General features: G+C 37.7%; 1 protein-coding gene across 1 annotated transcript in view; it reads right to left on the bottom strand.

The window, feature by feature from the left end:
* LOC105453639 (guanylate cyclase soluble subunit beta-1) overlaps nucleotides 1-7,374 on the bottom strand; it is a 13,049-nt gene extending 5,675 nt beyond the window's left edge. Inside the window, exons 1-10 of the mRNA XM_011695770.1 lie at nucleotides 7,223-7,374; nucleotides 6,894-6,967; nucleotides 4,110-4,210; nucleotides 3,921-4,039; nucleotides 2,724-2,879; nucleotides 2,240-2,393; nucleotides 1,917-2,071; nucleotides 1,060-1,188; nucleotides 897-979; nucleotides 318-488 (exon numbers count right to left, since the gene is read on the bottom strand). Coding sequence (XP_011694072.1) covers nucleotides 318-488; nucleotides 897-979; nucleotides 1,060-1,188; nucleotides 1,917-2,071; nucleotides 2,240-2,393; nucleotides 2,724-2,879; nucleotides 3,921-4,039; nucleotides 4,110-4,210; nucleotides 6,894-6,967; nucleotides 7,223-7,225 — 1,145 coding nt within the window. The 5' untranslated portion in view covers nucleotides 7,226-7,374. The remainder of the gene's footprint in view (nucleotides 1-317; nucleotides 489-896; nucleotides 980-1,059; nucleotides 1,189-1,916; nucleotides 2,072-2,239; nucleotides 2,394-2,723; nucleotides 2,880-3,920; nucleotides 4,040-4,109; nucleotides 4,211-6,893; nucleotides 6,968-7,222) is intronic.
* Nucleotides 7,375-17,342: the final 9,968 nt, after the last annotated feature.

Genomic DNA, 17,342 nt, shown 5'->3' with positions numbered 1-17,342 from the left:
GGAGGGGACAGGAGAAATTAAATTTGGATAGTTTCGACGAGCGAGTCTCGCGGGTTGTGGGAAATCTCTGCAGGAAAGATTTCTGCTCTCCCGCCGTGCGCAAGCGGATGTCGATCCCTCCTCCTCACTTCGCGGTATCGTCGTCATAAATCTATTTCCGTTAATTTCAATCGGGGAAGGACTCCCGAAGCGGACTCCGAAGAGCCACAGATCTCGCGTAATCTCATTACTGGTAAACGGACGAACAGGACCGGCGGCTAAGTTCCGCCCGGGGTATAATCAGGAAACGCCGTGGGCAGAGGGAGAGAGATCCCTACCTGTCGGTCTTCTGCTTCTCGCCGTCGAGCTCGCGATACGTCTGCTGCAGCTTATCGGTGAGCAATTCCAAGTTGCGCGTCAGTTTGTAATCCGCCTCAAATTGCTCCGACATCAGGACCAGATCTCGGGTGGCGTCGTGCAGAGGGACGTCACTCAAGTACAGACCCCGCCTGGAGCCGAAAGAATAAACATCGAGACGATATCGGACTGATATGACAGCGAGAGGGGGTAGGAGGAGGGTGATGTTTGTCACGTGAAAATCCATCCCTCGCCGTAGTATCAAGTAGTATACGTCACGTATAAAACTTTCAGCAGTGTCAACAAGAAACTTTAACCAATTACTGTTTAATACAGCCGAACAAAAGATTCCGAAGTTGACCGAGAGAAGTAAAAGAGACGCGACTTCCCCTTCCGCGAGGGGAAGGGAGAACGAGTTTAACAAGTCTTACTACGCGCAGTTGCCCGAGAAGTTTATGCTAATAAGCCATATATATATATATACTTTTCTATCCCGTTAGATGCCGATTTATTGCGCAAGAGCGATTAATAGATTTATGGAAAGATTACGCGGGTCTTACCTAGTTAAGTCGTCCAGGTTCATAACACTCGGGTAACACAGAAAGATAACCATATCGGTTTCGCGTATGTACAGCATTTGACCCTGAAACAGTTATTAAACCGTAAAGAATTCTCCACTAATTTCTATCTCATTCTCGATTCATCTCTTTATAGACTACCGACCTTTAAACGTAAATACGAGTACTCCTCGGCGGCGTCGACACGCATAACTCCCTTTTTCGTTCTTAGCACGTATACCGTATTGATATGCGACAATATATTCTCAAATGTTAATTCCAAATGCGGTCTGACCTATGATCCAAATTGACAGTTAATTAATATTGCATGTAATAGTTTATTAAAATGATAAACGTGCACCAAAATGCATCGGATGTTGCGGTTGCTTTAAACAAAATTATGCAAGCGGAACATTCTCATTGCAGTAATATCATAGGCACGCTGAATGCACCTATGATTCTTAAAATGCGGGATTATAATGGTAAGGCTAATTGACAGCATTACATTACGCACGAACAATAACGCAAATTATGTTAAATGGTCGGCTCGGACAACACGCCTCCGTGTCCGTCGCAATAAGCTGCACTTGATATACATTCACGTGCTTACGGGCGCATGTATGTAACGGCAGACGCAATGCATTGTGCATTAATGCAATTCCTTTGACAGGCAACAATTAGGAAGGTTTATTGAAAATTGATCAATATCAGCGCGGACAATACAGTGAAATGTTGAAGCGATATTATTGAATAAAAATTCTCTTGTTATCATAATTCGTATAATTTTCGAGCAACAATTAGCGACGCGAAGAGAAACAACGAGAAAAATAGCACGCCTTCTGATTGACCTGCGACTAATTAGTCTACACGATGCAAAAGCATTCGAAGTTAAAAAAACAAGTGAGTTACAAAAAAACATCAAGGTTCAAAAACAAATTTGTGACGAGGCAAACAAGAGATAAAAAATGTATAGACTGTAATGAACGTATTGTGCTTTGCTCGTCAATTCCGAGGTCAACTTACGGTTAAGAGAATGTCGCTTAGTTTGCAATGACCGCTGGTGACGCGCGGTATAACGCGCGTTATTGTACATCCGGTTTGAACTATCGTGAGGTCCCGATTAAACATCAGATGGAACGGAAAAACTCGACAGAACGTCGTCGGGCTGACCTTTGGCTCTACGACAATTCGTTAGGTATTATTCTTAATCCATTGTCCTTCTTTTTCATCGTGAAATACATTTTTACTGCAGTATTTCTTTTTATATTTGACGTTTGCGATTTTATTGCCATCACGAATTCTTTTATACCGATACGATTTTATTGAAACAGTGATACACCACTCACCGACAGACAATGTTTCCAATTCAGCGATCATAGGGTTTGATACGACTCCTGGCCCTGATGTGTCAGTTATGAGGAATTGCACGTGATCGCATTCGCTTTTGGTTTTCACTATCTGCATGTCAACGTCTGTGCCGTGCAGTTTTTTCGCGACAGTCTGTTTCAGAAATAAATTGAAATTTCTTCCACCATTCTTTCTCTACCCGTTGACTTAATCGTTCTCGGTTAAAATATTTCAGTTAAATAAAATCATCGCTACAGTCTCTCTCTCTCTCTCTCTCTCTCTCTCTCTCTCTCTCTCTCTCTCTCTCTCTCTCTCTCTCTCTCTCTCACTCACTCGTGAAACTCGCCGAGAAACCGAGTTTTTATAGCGTTGAATATATTTTCAGAAAATATTCCAAGATAATTAAATTTCACTCCGCGGATTTTGATTTCTCGAGTCTTGCATAACGAATCAGTTTTAAAAACCAGCAGTAAAATAGAATACCTTAACAATTCCAATAACGATGTGTTCCAAACCAGGTCGATCCGAATAATAATGCAAAATAAGCGCGCCGTCCTCGGGTCTCTCGGTACATCTAAACGATGGTGCCCTCATGCCTGGATATAACGTACCTAAATGATCGTGAAGCGCGTCCAAATTCTGCAATGTGATACGCCGACGTGTACATATGTATCCGATAACGTGCGCACATGTATTGTTTTCAATATCAAATATAAATTTAAAGTGTATATATATATATATATCTTTGACAAAAATATTCTCAATACAATAATACTACAATAATATAATCCGTACAAGTATGTTTGAATAGATTTTCGTTTTTATATTAAATACAACGTAATAAATATTACGTTGTGCAGTTAACATATATTGAAGTGAACAAAAAATTAAAGGAAGATAATATAGAATTGTAGTATGTTATACAACAGTTGATATTAATGTTTGAAGCACTTTTATGCGACAAGGTAATTCTCAGTATTATACTGCAAAGTGTAAAATGAAATAATGCGCATAAAATTCTACAGAAAGCGGGAAAAACCACATACGCTGAATTTAATTGCGCTGTTCTCTTCTACACGGCGTGAATAATTGAGAGATTGAATATGCTTTTAAAATTCAGAATATCGCTGTAAAGCAATGCAAATTAAAATTTTTTTCCTTAGCCTTCAAAGAACGATCAAAGAATAATTATCACATTTACGTTTTTATAATGTTACTAATATAATATATGCTAATTCATTAATAATAATAATTAGTCTAATTATTATACTTATTTCTGGTATTTCTGGAAAATACGAAATTATATATGGAGACAATTTTACGATGAGGCTTTCTAATTTATTCACATATATCTTTACCTACGTATATCCTGCTCTATCTGTAACTGGTTTAGCAAATGGTTTAGTGATAAATTACAGTAACGAGATAAACGAACCAGATGCGGGAAATGTACGATTTAATGACTGGTAAAGTTGTCTCTCCCCCCTCTCTCTCCCACTCTCTTGATGTGATTCTGAAGCGTAAACGAGAATTCAAAAGCGAGATCAAACTAAATAGATACAGATTCTACTTTTCGTATCCGTACCATCCAAACCAGTATCGTCAAGCAGAATAAACCGTTCGTATAAGAGAAAGCTGTGTGTAATTGATGTGGACAATGATTATACTCTCAAGATTTACCTGCAAAAAATCTCTAGGTGTTGCTCCGAGAACTTGAAGAATCTTGTCATAGCCAGAATCTTGACAGAACTCGAAGAACATTCGACCAAATAATTCGAGTATTTCATTGGCGGGAATATCTGGAGCACAAAATTTTCTGTTACAAGTAAACCCAGTAAACTTATCGCGTATTCTGTCGCGTGTACGTACTAAGCTTATTGACGGCAGCGGATATCAGATTATACGTAATCTCATCTTCGTAGATCTGCCGCACCAGAAACTGTCCTTCCATACTAATCGCTGCATCTTTTCTAAATCACCAATACAAAGAATTGTAAGAATCCCCGATAATAAGAAGAAAAATGTATAATAATTGCGAAGTGATATGTAATTTAAATTCAATCGTCATTTATAAATATTTTTAAATTTATTTTGCAAAAATTATATATTATTTTAAAAGTTATTAATAATTATTTTGTGACCGTTTCAAATCCTAAATATATTTGTCAACGTTTAATCACTCAACGGAAATTTTAAAAGTCCGATAATTTGTTAAGCACTTTACGCGATCTTGCTGTCACTCAATTTACGTGTCAAGTTGTTCAAAGTGGTTCAGTTCTTTGATATGGATATCAGGTGTCACTCCAAGCTTACCTCGGCGTCTTTTGAGAGCTTCTGCAACAGCTTTACCAATATTCATATCACGGAACAACTTACAATATCTTCCAGAAAAGTTCTTCAGAAGAAGATACTTATAAGAGGATTTTAACGATAACTAACGATGAAGGAACTATGTAATAAAAATAACGATTAAAATAATATTAGTAATAAGGATTAATATATATTAGTCATAAAAACAGATAATAATCTTTATATTCTCTTGCAATTAATAACTGCCAGTATTATATCTTAATTAAAGTCCAAGTTTTCTTTCTATTAAAGCCGTTTATTTTATAATCAAAGTCTATATCTTTATTATAATTCAACTTTTATTTTAGGTAATGTTGTTAAAATTCATATTTTAAAGCACATCAATACTATATGTTTCCTAACTGTAATGATGTTGTTATAAAACCAGATGAGACCTCCGATATTATCTGACAATATTCTGACAACCCAATTTTGCCGGTAATATTACAAACTTCATTTAGGGCGAGCAAATTGGCTCTCTCATAGGTAATTTTAAACGATGCCTATTTTGTTCATAAAATGTAATCTGCATTTATAAGCAAATATATACTTTGGGATATTTTTATTGTGTGAAAGATTAGAATATGATACAACAAAAATATTATTAAAAGAGTGCGATAATTAATTAAAAAATTAATTAAAAATTTAATTTGTGTTTTCAAATTGATTTACGTTTTTCAGAAAGTTTTGAAAACTTGCAATTATTTGTTTCTATGTAAAATAAAGTTGAGTCTACAAGTAAAAATGTTTTTTACGTAAAATAAAATAAACTAAACAATAAAACAATATAAACACAAGTTCGTCAATGAAACTAACGAGCAATTAACGAAGGTGATAACGTTTATTAATCTTATAATACAAAAAACTAATACATAGTACTAAAAACTAAATTTAAGATGGATAGACGCGGCACATGGTGGTGGCCGTGGCATATATGGTAGTGTGCTCTCTGTGTAGGAGACCCGAGTTCAAAACTATCTAGAACTCAAGTAAATAAATAAAAATAAATAAAATAAAAATCGACCCTCACTGGCCAACCGACAGTCAGTACAACTCTAACGGCTGGATAGAATTATGTGGACCAATCACCCGCAAGTCCAAAAAGCAATTGATTTGAGAAACAAATACAGGCCGCGGGGTGGCCTGTAAAACGAAACGAATGGCTCGATGTGCAAGCACGTTGAGTCATAATCGGCGATCTCGAGTTTGATCCTTTACCCCTCATATTCTTCGATTTTAATGGAGAAGAACGGTCAACAAAGAAGTAGAAACAATAGGAAAAAGCTGAGCAGAAATAAAAGCAATCTGCCTATAATAGAATAAGATGGAAGAGGCTTGTAGACGTTCTATTCTCCACATAAGGAGATAAAAGGATCATACATACAGACGCGGCTGAAGAAGACTGACAATAAGTTAAGTCGAAACATTACGTGTTTTGACTTAATTTATGGTCAGTCTTCTTCAGCCGCATTAGAAAAAAAAAATTAATAATGAGAAACGTGAGTCACATTTTCAACACAAAACAATAATTTAATAAAATATTCAATGTAAAACAATAACTTAACAAAATAATATGGAGAAACGGAAGTTATATACTGACTACGTGACTTCCGTTTCTCTATACATTATTAAGTAATTTTATTAATTATGTGACTCACGTTTCACATTATTAATTTTTTTATTTAATGCAGCTGAAGAAGACTAAGTTAAACATGTACCGCGTCTGTCATTCTTAAATTCTGTTTTTTGTACTGTAAGATTAACAGCAATAAACGCTGTCATTTTCGTTAATTGTTCGTTAATTTGGCCTATTTCCATTAAATTTTTGAAAATAAGACAAGACATGTCAGAATAAAAAATAAAAAATGAAAACAAATGTTTTAAAATATGAGTTTCAGTATAAATATTTCAGTGTAAATCAGATAATACATAAATATATATGAGTGGGAAGAGATGCACGCAAGGGAAAATGACATCTCCATGATTTTCAATATTAATATAGACGGCGAGAAAAGACTCGCACGTGGCATACCAACTTTGATGAATGTAATGTGACATAATATGATATCGTGTACGTAGCCATATATATAGATTATAATAAAATGATAATTCAGTCAATGTATAAACTATTCTCTCTACGACTGACCTATGTCAACACTTGATTGCCCGTCCGACGGTAACCGAGCGGAACGCCGTACAGGGATTACGCGAGGGTTGCACGCGCAGGTGTATAAAAAACCCATGCGAGGGAGAAAAAGCGTGCGAAAGACAAAACAACGGAGACGAGCTGTCTATTTTACCTACTTTATCGTCTCCCACGTTTCGTTGCCGAAGGTCTTCACGACCAGGAGCTCGAGGGCGTAATTCACAAAACCGTACTGCACATACAAGAAGAGAAATGACATAGTTGTAATTTACCGAGGGGGTGAACGTATATACGCGCGCCGTTCGCCTTCGACGTCGCACAGGTGCTGACAGAGTCACAATCGGTGAATGTGATCGGTATGAAAATCCTCGCGGGTTTCATCACCGCTCGCTCTGAGTTTGCGATCGGTAAGCGCGATCATCAGCACCCGTCGCGACGTCGCCGCGGCGGCGTCATCGAGTCATCGACGCCTTCCGCACGGACGTACCATGCTGCGCTGCCCCTGGCAATTGGACTGGTGACAATCGGCTGGACAACCTCACTGCTCTCACGCGTCACTCCATTCCGATTGCCGATCCGTGTGATCACCGTGTTTACCTCGTGCACACGAGTCGCGTACTGGAAGACGGCCCGTTTCGTTTCGCCGGCACACGATGGGGTATCGATTTTCCCCGCTTGTCACGACTGCGCCACCTAGGTACCACCTATAGTCGCGCTCTCCTCTTGCACGAGCCGCCCTCGAGCGAGCTGCACCACACACCACCCTCTTCGGGTACTCCCCAATCCGCTTTGCCACGGCGGAGCGGAGCCAAGCGGCGGCACTATAACTTCGCGAATGAATACTTATAAGACCCTTCGTGAGATTAGCGAACGGGAACGACTTCTGTGAGCTCTCGAGCTCTCTCACGCCGTCGCGTCGCTCGCGTACCTACCGTAATTTTCTTTCACCCCCGCCGCCCGTAAGGACGGTTATTTATTTCCACGATCTGTACTTTTCGGCCGGCCACTCGACGGGAAAATAAATGCAGACGCTTTTTACGCGAGCGAGTTGATGATGTAATGAAATGCAACCTTCCCGGTGCCATGAATGTCGGGGGAATGTCGTTTAGGAAGTTTCAAACTGCAGCATAAGGTGTTCTTACGCCGTTCCTCCCGCCTCTCCTAAGTAACGAGCGATTTCTTCAGGTCGCCTTCTTTTTCTAGCGCCGGGAAAGATCGATGCGAAATTTATGTGCCTCGCGATGACATTTTCCTGGACGGCATTTGAAGATGAATGCAAATAAACCAATTCAATTTGCCATTTAATTTAACCACAATGTACGTATAATAATTACGAGCAACTGACTTTAGAATGGATTGACGACAGCGTTCGAGTTTAAATAACAATTAATGACATAATAACGAATTGAAATTTATTCCAACATGCAAACACTGCACGTCGAATAATTTCGATGATAGAATTATGGCTCCACTTTTGTTATACTGCTTTCAATAACATTGTTGTTGAATATTATACCAACATTCTATCTTTGAACAATCTATTTAATACGGCCAATGAATATAATTACGTCTCGTCAATTAAATCTGCTTTAAATCAAACAGATCACGCATAATTCCACTTTGATGTCATTAATTTGCATTATTAATAACACCGCGGAAAAATTCTTTACAAAATGTTTATCGAAGGAAATAAATTGCAGCGCATATTGCTGAACTAATTAAGACAACAAGATGAGACGGTAGCTTTGCTATCTCAGAAAAGTAGTTAAATTACAATAATTATGCGGTGGTAAAAGTACCAATGCATTACGTCAGCAAAGTTAAATACTGAACGATCTAATATATATTTTTTTCCTTCTTTTAGAAATAAAGATGTATATATATAGCCTTTTGCGCGAATTTCAAATCGTGATTGCAGCTTTATTGCTAATAATAACTTGTATCAAGTTACGTTTCTTTCGGTAAATATTGATAAGAAAATCTCCAGGTTGGAAATGGTGAAAATTTAAGTGTGTGCAATAGAGAAGATTGAAAAAAGTCTTTCTCGTGAAAGTACTTTAAGAATTGAACGAACTCCATGTTATAAAGTTCCAGGAGCCTGGCAAATCCTTGAGGCGGAAATTTTCCGTAGGAATTGCACGAGAGTGGTGTCTTCGGCGTTAACTATTCAAAGTGACCCCATTTCATTCAGCGCTATGCTGAGTAATGCCATAAAACACGTATGGTAGAAGGGGCGTAATGTGACAATTTAAAAACGCTTAGTCACTATAATATTGCACGGTGCGCCTCGCCGGCGGGAAGAAAAAAAATTAAGGAAAAAAAGACGGGCAAGTTAACTTCAATCGTAACCGCAATATTATTTTTGCGAGCATTAATGTAAGTATATTTTCGGACCGGGATCGCGAAGCGTGAAATAATAAAGTGTAGATCGGTTATATTGATTGATAGAGAGAAAAACGAATTATGAACGACTGCCTGGATAGAAAATCTTATATAAATACAAATGGCGCGGGAACTCGGCTACCCCGAAATGGCGATTGTCTATTATTTCATTATCGCCCGCTCGCAAAGGAACGGGCAAATGTTATACCCATTTCCGTATCTATCGTCGCACTTGGCGGAATGCTTTTATCGCCACGGCGTACGTGGCATTCCTAAGGGAGTTGCAGCGACCTCGTTCCCATTGTGTAAAACGAAAATGGTTCCACCTCTCTTAGTACTCAATTTTCCAGAAATACGATGAAAACATCGTTCGTCTTCGTTCTTATTGATCCGCCGCCAATCGTATCATTCTGGCGTGCAGACGCGTAATATACGAGTGCCCGAACAAGTAAAAGTAAAAATTTCTACCGCGATGAATACGTCGCGATAAAGTGCAATCGATAAAAGAGCGGAGCGCGCACGGACAGGAGTCATATGTATATATAAAAAAAAAATACTCGATCGACACACGGGGGCGCGTTTATTGAGTCCACGTTGAAATTATCAATGACGTTTAGTTTAAAAAATGTAAGAGCAATGCGCCTGATCTATAAGTGGATGGAGATGCATGGCTTCCAATTTCATGAATTGCGTCGCGTCCGAGGGAGCCAATCGCATCGACCGTCAAATGAAACGCATGGCTATCGACCATCAAGATTAAATGGTTCGGAGTGATTCACGGGTGATAGGGGAATCTGCGGGTGCCGCAGAATTGATTCGAAGCCGCGGTTGTTAAAGCTCTAAGAATAACATTTTGGCGGTCGTACATTTCGGAAATATGTAACATCACAAGCTATACTCTAATTATAATAAAGTATAAGTCAGCTAATTAAATAGGATGAGATTAGCTTATTTATCAATTTCTAACTTGTAACATTTGTTTTTATAAAGGGATTTAGAAGACTTGTACAAGCGGTGTACAGTGATACACAAGAATTTATTACACAAAATTAATTTGTTAACCTCATATTTCTTCAGTTTATGAAAATATACTATCTTGATATATTAAACAGTATTTTCACGACAAGGCGTTGATAAATGATACAGCGTCATGCAAGAGGAGGAAAAACGTGTATCAATACCGCGTTTAATAATCCTTCTTTTATTAAAAACTCAAGCCCGCGGCTTTAAATCAAATTAGCAATAAGAAATAGTAATAAGCGCGGTAACCGCGGATTGCAAATTAATTCAAGTGTTTACTTATAAATTATTAGCATGTCAACAGTGAGGGAAATAACACTTGGGAGCAGCTTGAATAATTATCGAACCGCCCACGCCTGCGGTATAAATCGCGTTGAAATAGGCTCTCATGACAGTGAAGGTAACACCTGATATTTTGCCACCGACTACTCATTCAGGCGCCTCGTAAATTTATCTACCGCCCTCTTAAGTGCACGTTATATAAATAAACACGACTCCTGGACACACTGGTCTTATTATCCCTCTCGCGATAGCCCTTTGAAATAAAACATTGCTGTCATTTCGCGATCTGTTCTCGAAGAATAAGCCTTGAAAAATTAACGACACAACGGAAATGAAAATGATATTTACAGAACGGTATCTTGTTGTCGCGCATCTCTCTGCGGCGGAAATGTTTAATCATATTACCGGATAAAAGACACACAACCCTGTAAATGTAACGTGTGCAACGATTTCTCTGTATATGTGTTGTATATATAACAAATCTTTATTTTCTACAGATTTATATTAGAGCAACATGCTCTTTGTTTGGAAATTTCTATTAGAGTTTAATGTGTAGAGTTACACGTATAAATTTTGCGAGAGAGTACGACAGGCATCGTTGACCCGAAAAGTTATAATTTCAATTCCAAGACCAAACTTTTGGATAATTTCATATACACGACAATCAATTAATCTATCATTATCACTTTCAGCCGCTCTCCCATATCCGAAAGCAGTTAATCAATGACTTCCACGTAGATCCTTCGGCCGACCTCGGCAATGATAAATAGCACTCCGGACTTAATTAAAAATACCGTCACGTGTCGAATATCGATGACCAGGGGGGAGCCTATGCCGAGAAGGAGATCGAGAAATGCGTGCGCCAGCCGAAGCTCGTAGTAATGGTGGCCATAACACAGAGATAACTGACGTCTACCGGATGCCTTACGATGACCTGCATTATCGATTTTATATCGCCGACATCCTGGCGGAGGTCGAACGGTGGCAGATTCCACTCCTGTCCCTTGTCGATTTTTATAATGAAACGGCACTTCGGGCGTGGAGCGCCGGTGGATGCTCGTAGGGGCGGCACATCCCCGCGCAACCATCAATTTCCCTCTTTTCTCTTTTGATCTTGCCAGAGGGCGAAAGATTAATGTCGACTTACACGGTTTTTATGCTCGTGAATCGCACGATTCCGGTTGGCGTACGGAGTGCCCATTAAGATCACTCCAATTAAAGTGGGATCTCACGTGCGCGGCGCGCGCAAGAGTTGAAGTCGAAAGTAAAATCGATTGATGGCGGTCTTGAAATTTCGATAAAGTGACCCCGTTTCTATCCCGCAAAACTAGAATTTCAAGAGAGAGAGAGGGAGATTCGTATATTTATATACATATACCTCGCGTATATCTATGCGACAAGTAGCCTCCTCTGGTTGCACCTGGCAAAGACAAATAAAACCATCGGAAGAGCTAAAGCTCCCCATTTCTAGATATTTGCCATTGCATCTGTACCCGTTTAATCAATACATTTCGTTCAATTCAAATACCGGTTCGAAGAAATATTTCTGGCTGCAAGTGGTGCGAGAAAATACTTTCAAAATTTTGGTAAACAGATTGACATTTGGAAAACGGTAAACGTAATTTACAAAGAAAATATAACGCGCGTGCACGTGGAAAAATGTTTGAATTTTCGTTTCTAACGCAGTAATAAAATTGAAACTTTTACAGTTAAATAATCCGATAGAATACATGACAGGATTTCATTTATGTGTTCAATATATAAGTTCTACAGGACTATAATATCTAAAGAAAGAACATAAAAGATACATGTTCTACAAGTATATATATATATATATATATATATATATGTATAGTTGATTCATGTCACTAGTGTAATGTGTGTGTGTGTGTGTCTGTGCGGAAACAATTCTAGAAAATAGTATATCATGCCTTGAGGAAAACCATCAGATGCACGCGCGTGGAGCAAACTGGAAAAGAAGAAATAAAGGGGAGTGAGAATCGCTTTGTTTCATTCCTTTCTATCAAGCTATAAAATCTCCAAGAATGCGTACAATGAAGGGCCTGTATTAGGACTTTAACGTGTGAAATATGTAGATGTGTACTCTAATAAAGATATATGAATATAGTTATCATCAATATCTCTCCTTTCCATTATATGGAAATTCTGTAATATAAAAAAAAGTAGATGATAAGAATTTATAAAATTTCATATCCAATTCCTGGAATATTATAATTAATATCTTTTTTTTTTAAACGCGCGACTTCTAACCTACTTTTAATCATTGCCGTACGCAGGAACTGTAGAAATCCAAACAAACGAGGGTGAACAAACGGTTTATTCTTTCGTGAAAGTATCATTCGCATTTGCACGGAATCTTGTCTGGGCATCCGCGTATCAGACCTTTTTCCCCGATATGCAGCAGTAACCAGTCCCGACGCGACAAGAATACAAAATACCCCGGTCATTTTCCGGAAAGCTGTTCCATGAAATTCTGAAAAGGTAGAAAATATACGGGAAACTATTACACGGAGTATTTCTTCCGCGAACTCACTTGTCAGCGAGGTCATAGCAATTTGTATCTGGCTATAGGTGGTGATTGATATTGACGGCGGCCAGTTTTTTCAACAAATGACTCGCATTTTTCAATATGCTATGTAAACTGTATTATACAACCTGGCATTTAGCATTCTATTATTCAGCGATATTATTACAAGATTAACAAATTATTCTCTTATCCTGTATAATTTTACATTAATTTTTAAAAATATTTTCGTTTCTTTTTTTTTTACCAAGGAAAAATACAGACGTAACAAATGTGTGAATCGACGCTGCTAATAAAAAGTCAGCACTTCCATCGTCGCGATAACGATGCGTCTTGATAATCTCACCGTCAACGCTCGCGTAAGTTATTGATCACCGGACCGGACCTAAGTTATTGATCACCAAGTTTTATTCCCTCCTTAGGATAATTTCTGCGCTTACGTGAGCTTTCGTTACCAACTCACGTACACTTCGTTTTTCTTTAAACAGAGCAAATGATTCCGGCAAACATTAATTAATTTGTTTACAAATTTGCTCGTTAGATCTTCCTATTTGTCTTCTCTAATCTGCATTTCGATCATGAGAGCTGCAGCGTTATAAAGACTTATTATTGTAGCGTGGTTTTGGAAACTTTGGCGTCTCGCCAGGCACTGTCAAGAACTATATTTATATACGTACGTATATGTGTATATAATATGTGTCTCTTGCAGAAATTTAATAGTGGAAGGTAGTGATTAATTATTTATTTTGAATATTAAAAGCATTGAACAATAGTGCTTTTAATATTCAATAAAAGTAATTTTCATTATTAAATTGGATTTTTGTAAAAAGTGTAAAAACATGTATGTATGTAACATACATACAATGTATGTATATGTAAAAACATTTAACTATAATGAAGCATTTCGATCGCCAATATTATTTGAAACTTTTTTTACACGTGTCTGTCGTAAACAATAAACCATGTAGCTTGCTAAAAGAAAAGAGGAAAATATGCCAAGTAAACAAACAAAATAAAATAAATTTTCTTTCTCTCGAAAAGATAAATACGAAGTGGTTAGTAAGCTTGGATAAGTATAACTAGCTCAGCGGCGATAGAGGGTGCATCCCGGCTGTATCTTAGCTAAAGATAAGCTGAAACTCACCGTGATCAAAAGTAAGTACAAGAGCTTAGCGAACCATGATGATTACATTGTGTTCGAATCATACACATATAGATTCGTGAGTTTAAATAAAATATTTAGGCCATGTTACTGTATAAATTGTTACTGAGGCAAAAGCGTTAAATATATAAGATTTAAAAAATCTCTTTTTTTAAATAAGTTGTAAATTTTTAAGTTTACATCTGCATTAAGTTGTCACACAACGTTATATATTTCAAGAGATAAAATTATGTAAATATTCTATCTTCTAAATGTTATAGGTTTGTTTTCGAAATAGGGCACGTTTTATCTTTAAACGAATGAAGACTTCTCGCAGTTGTACGCGCGATGCACATGTACTGTTCTAAAATTATATGCAGGAAAGAAGCATGAGATCGGTGTGATATCATAAGCGCAAACTCAGCAAGTAAAAATGTAGTCCTTACGGTGAATAAATTTACCAGAGGGAGAAAGAGAGAAAGAGAGAGAGAGAGAGAGAGAGAGAGTGAAAAGGCAAGCAGAAAGAAAAACACAAAAATTCCACATTGAAAGAGGGAAACCTGTATGAGACTGTAGTCAAATTTCACATCTGGCGAGCGGAGGTAATCTGGTAAATGGAAAACACATTCCGCAAATCGTATTTTCGCATTCGCGGCAAATCGATGCGCTGCCAAAAATGCAGTTTCAGTCACTAATGGTTATAATGTAATTCAATTTCGAATAGCGATGTGCTATGCGTTCCTTTGACCACGCGCGGATCAGTTGTCTGTTGCGGCAGTTAATGGAATGTATTATACGGCCAGTCTGTACCGTTAATATCACGTGTGCATGTTTACAAACTCGTGTAATATTTTCGCGTTTATTTAATTAATTAAATTCGTAATTCCTGAGATATACAAATTGTTGTTACAGTTACGTATTGTACATAAATGCGCGTGTCGCGTAACGAACTAAACTATAATACTGCAAAAAAGAACATTTTACGTCACACATGCGCGTTTTATTTCTTGTAATTCACAGTTCCAAACCAATTTTTTATTCCGAAATTATTAAATTTAGAAAAGTATAAAAAGTATCCTGTTATTACTTTGTCGCGAGATATAATCTTTATAAATTAGAACTTGTAAATTGGAATAGTAAATAAATACGTCTACAAAAGTCTAGAAAAGGCTTTCCTAATGGCGCGCAGCATTACGCTAACCCATTACGCGTCATTACGACGAGTTAGCGCTTAATTCATTAAATGATGAAAGGCGCGAATTAATAAAGGTAAGAAGAGAGATATGATCTCATTTGTCTGAATAATAATTCAAAAACGGAGCACGAATCGTCGATTTAACGTGCTAATTCTGCACCGCCCGATATGCGCCGCCCTCTAAGAGATATTTATATCCTTATTGCCCCCATTTTATCACAATCGGGTGATTATTTTCTCAATAGCGTAACGTATTGACGCTTAGACACGTATTGGAGAAAAACATTGTCGCGAGAGATGCTGCGTATTGAAGATTTTTCTTTTTTTAAATAACAATACCCCACCGGATGATGTAAACACCACTCGTGCAATATGTCTTTAGCTCTCTCTCCCTTTCATCCGTTATTTACACAGATCTCTACAGTGATCGTAATTTACGGCGCGTTTCCGTCGGGAATCTCTTGAGCAATGACCGGGCGAACCGACTTCCTCTTGGATAGACCACTGACATTCAGCTGCGGCACCGAAGCAATGTTCCTCGTGATAATGGTGCACATCGATCGCTCCAAATTGTCGAACATCGAGATGAATATCCTACCCCTATCGCCTGTAGTGTAGACACGAGGTAGAAGAGTGCCGAGCAAATTTCGTTACCAAACTCATCTGTTCTACCATCCTTTACACTCGCCCCGCTTGTTTCATCGATAATCTCATGCAATTCCGATTTTAGCACTTCATCACCAACTATATGTGATTGAGGGGACATTTCGACGAGGATAAAATAAATAAAATTACATTATTAATTATCGGTTATCGATGCTATCAAATCGCGTTTAATGTGGCGTTTAAGCAATCATGTTAAGAGTATAACATATATACCGTCGACGTTCATCAGTTCACATTCGGAAGCATTGAAGCATTCAGTTTGGGTTATGGCGTTTAAATGGTTACGCTTAGAATTTCACAGAGAGGAATTGGTCCGCGCAGCAACACATAAAACAGCACGGAAGAACAGTGGTACAGAAGTATATAAAAGTAATAGGATCTACTTCAAATATCTCTCGCTACTCCCGACGGAAAGATGTGCCATTAACTTGGAGGATGTTAGGCGGTTTAATTTCGCAGTGTATCACTTTCTTTATGTCCAGATCGTGTGTCCGTTATTTAGATCAGGTCGGACATAAATCTTTTTTGCAATCAAGACGAATTAATTTTCATTCCGTTGCTTTTGGCGGAAATTGCAAGCGTTATCATTGCGTTCAGATGTTGGTTTTAAGAAAAATGTTAATAAAAATTCTCAAAAGGCTCTTGTTCGCGATCGTAGAAAATCTATAAGAAAACATTTTGATAACTTTATCTATAGATGTACAATAATTATCTATTGTGAACGTATAATAATTATACGATAATGTCGTAGCAGAACTTCCGCGGTAAACACTACCTGACATGCATACATAATATCAACTTAACAGACCACCTCAAGAGATGCAAGGCATATAGAGATGCAAGAGATAATGGCATCTTGATTATAGAAGAGATGGGAATTATAAAATTCCGAGATAGAGTGAATAAGATAATTTAAATATTGAACGCTATAAAATTGAGAATATGTGAATTTACTAATGGCAACGAACAGTTTTTCCATAACGAATTGTTCTTTTTATTTGACACAGATTTTCTCTTCACTATTTTACTGTATTAGATTATCGCTAAATTTATTCATCGCTTTCTATTCAAATAATTTTGTGGATTACAATTTACACCTCCGCATGCAATGTATGTCCTATTAATTTCATTACAAATGCGTTTGATATTCAATAAATTCCTGGGAAATTAACGAGGATACTTGCCGCTCAGTTTTCATCTGTCACCTACATCTGTGCCATTATTGAGGCTAAATTATACACGTTGATAATGAATAACGAGATGTATTATGCTAAATTCCTCGAAAATCTCAATGAAACGTAACGGAAAAGTGACTGTAAGACAGATCAACTAAGTAAGGTAAGGCAAACAAGCGGAGCAAGCAAGACAGGCAGGCG

This window comes from Wasmannia auropunctata, unplaced genomic scaffold (genome assembly GCF_000956235.1).
Source record: "Wasmannia auropunctata unplaced genomic scaffold, wasmannia.A_1.0 LD335996.1, whole genome shotgun sequence".
NCBI classification, from domain to species: domain Eukaryota; kingdom Metazoa; phylum Arthropoda; class Insecta; order Hymenoptera; family Formicidae; genus Wasmannia; species Wasmannia auropunctata.
Note: the sequence above shows the minus strand (reverse complement) of the source record. Positions and strands in the feature narration are given on the sequence as shown.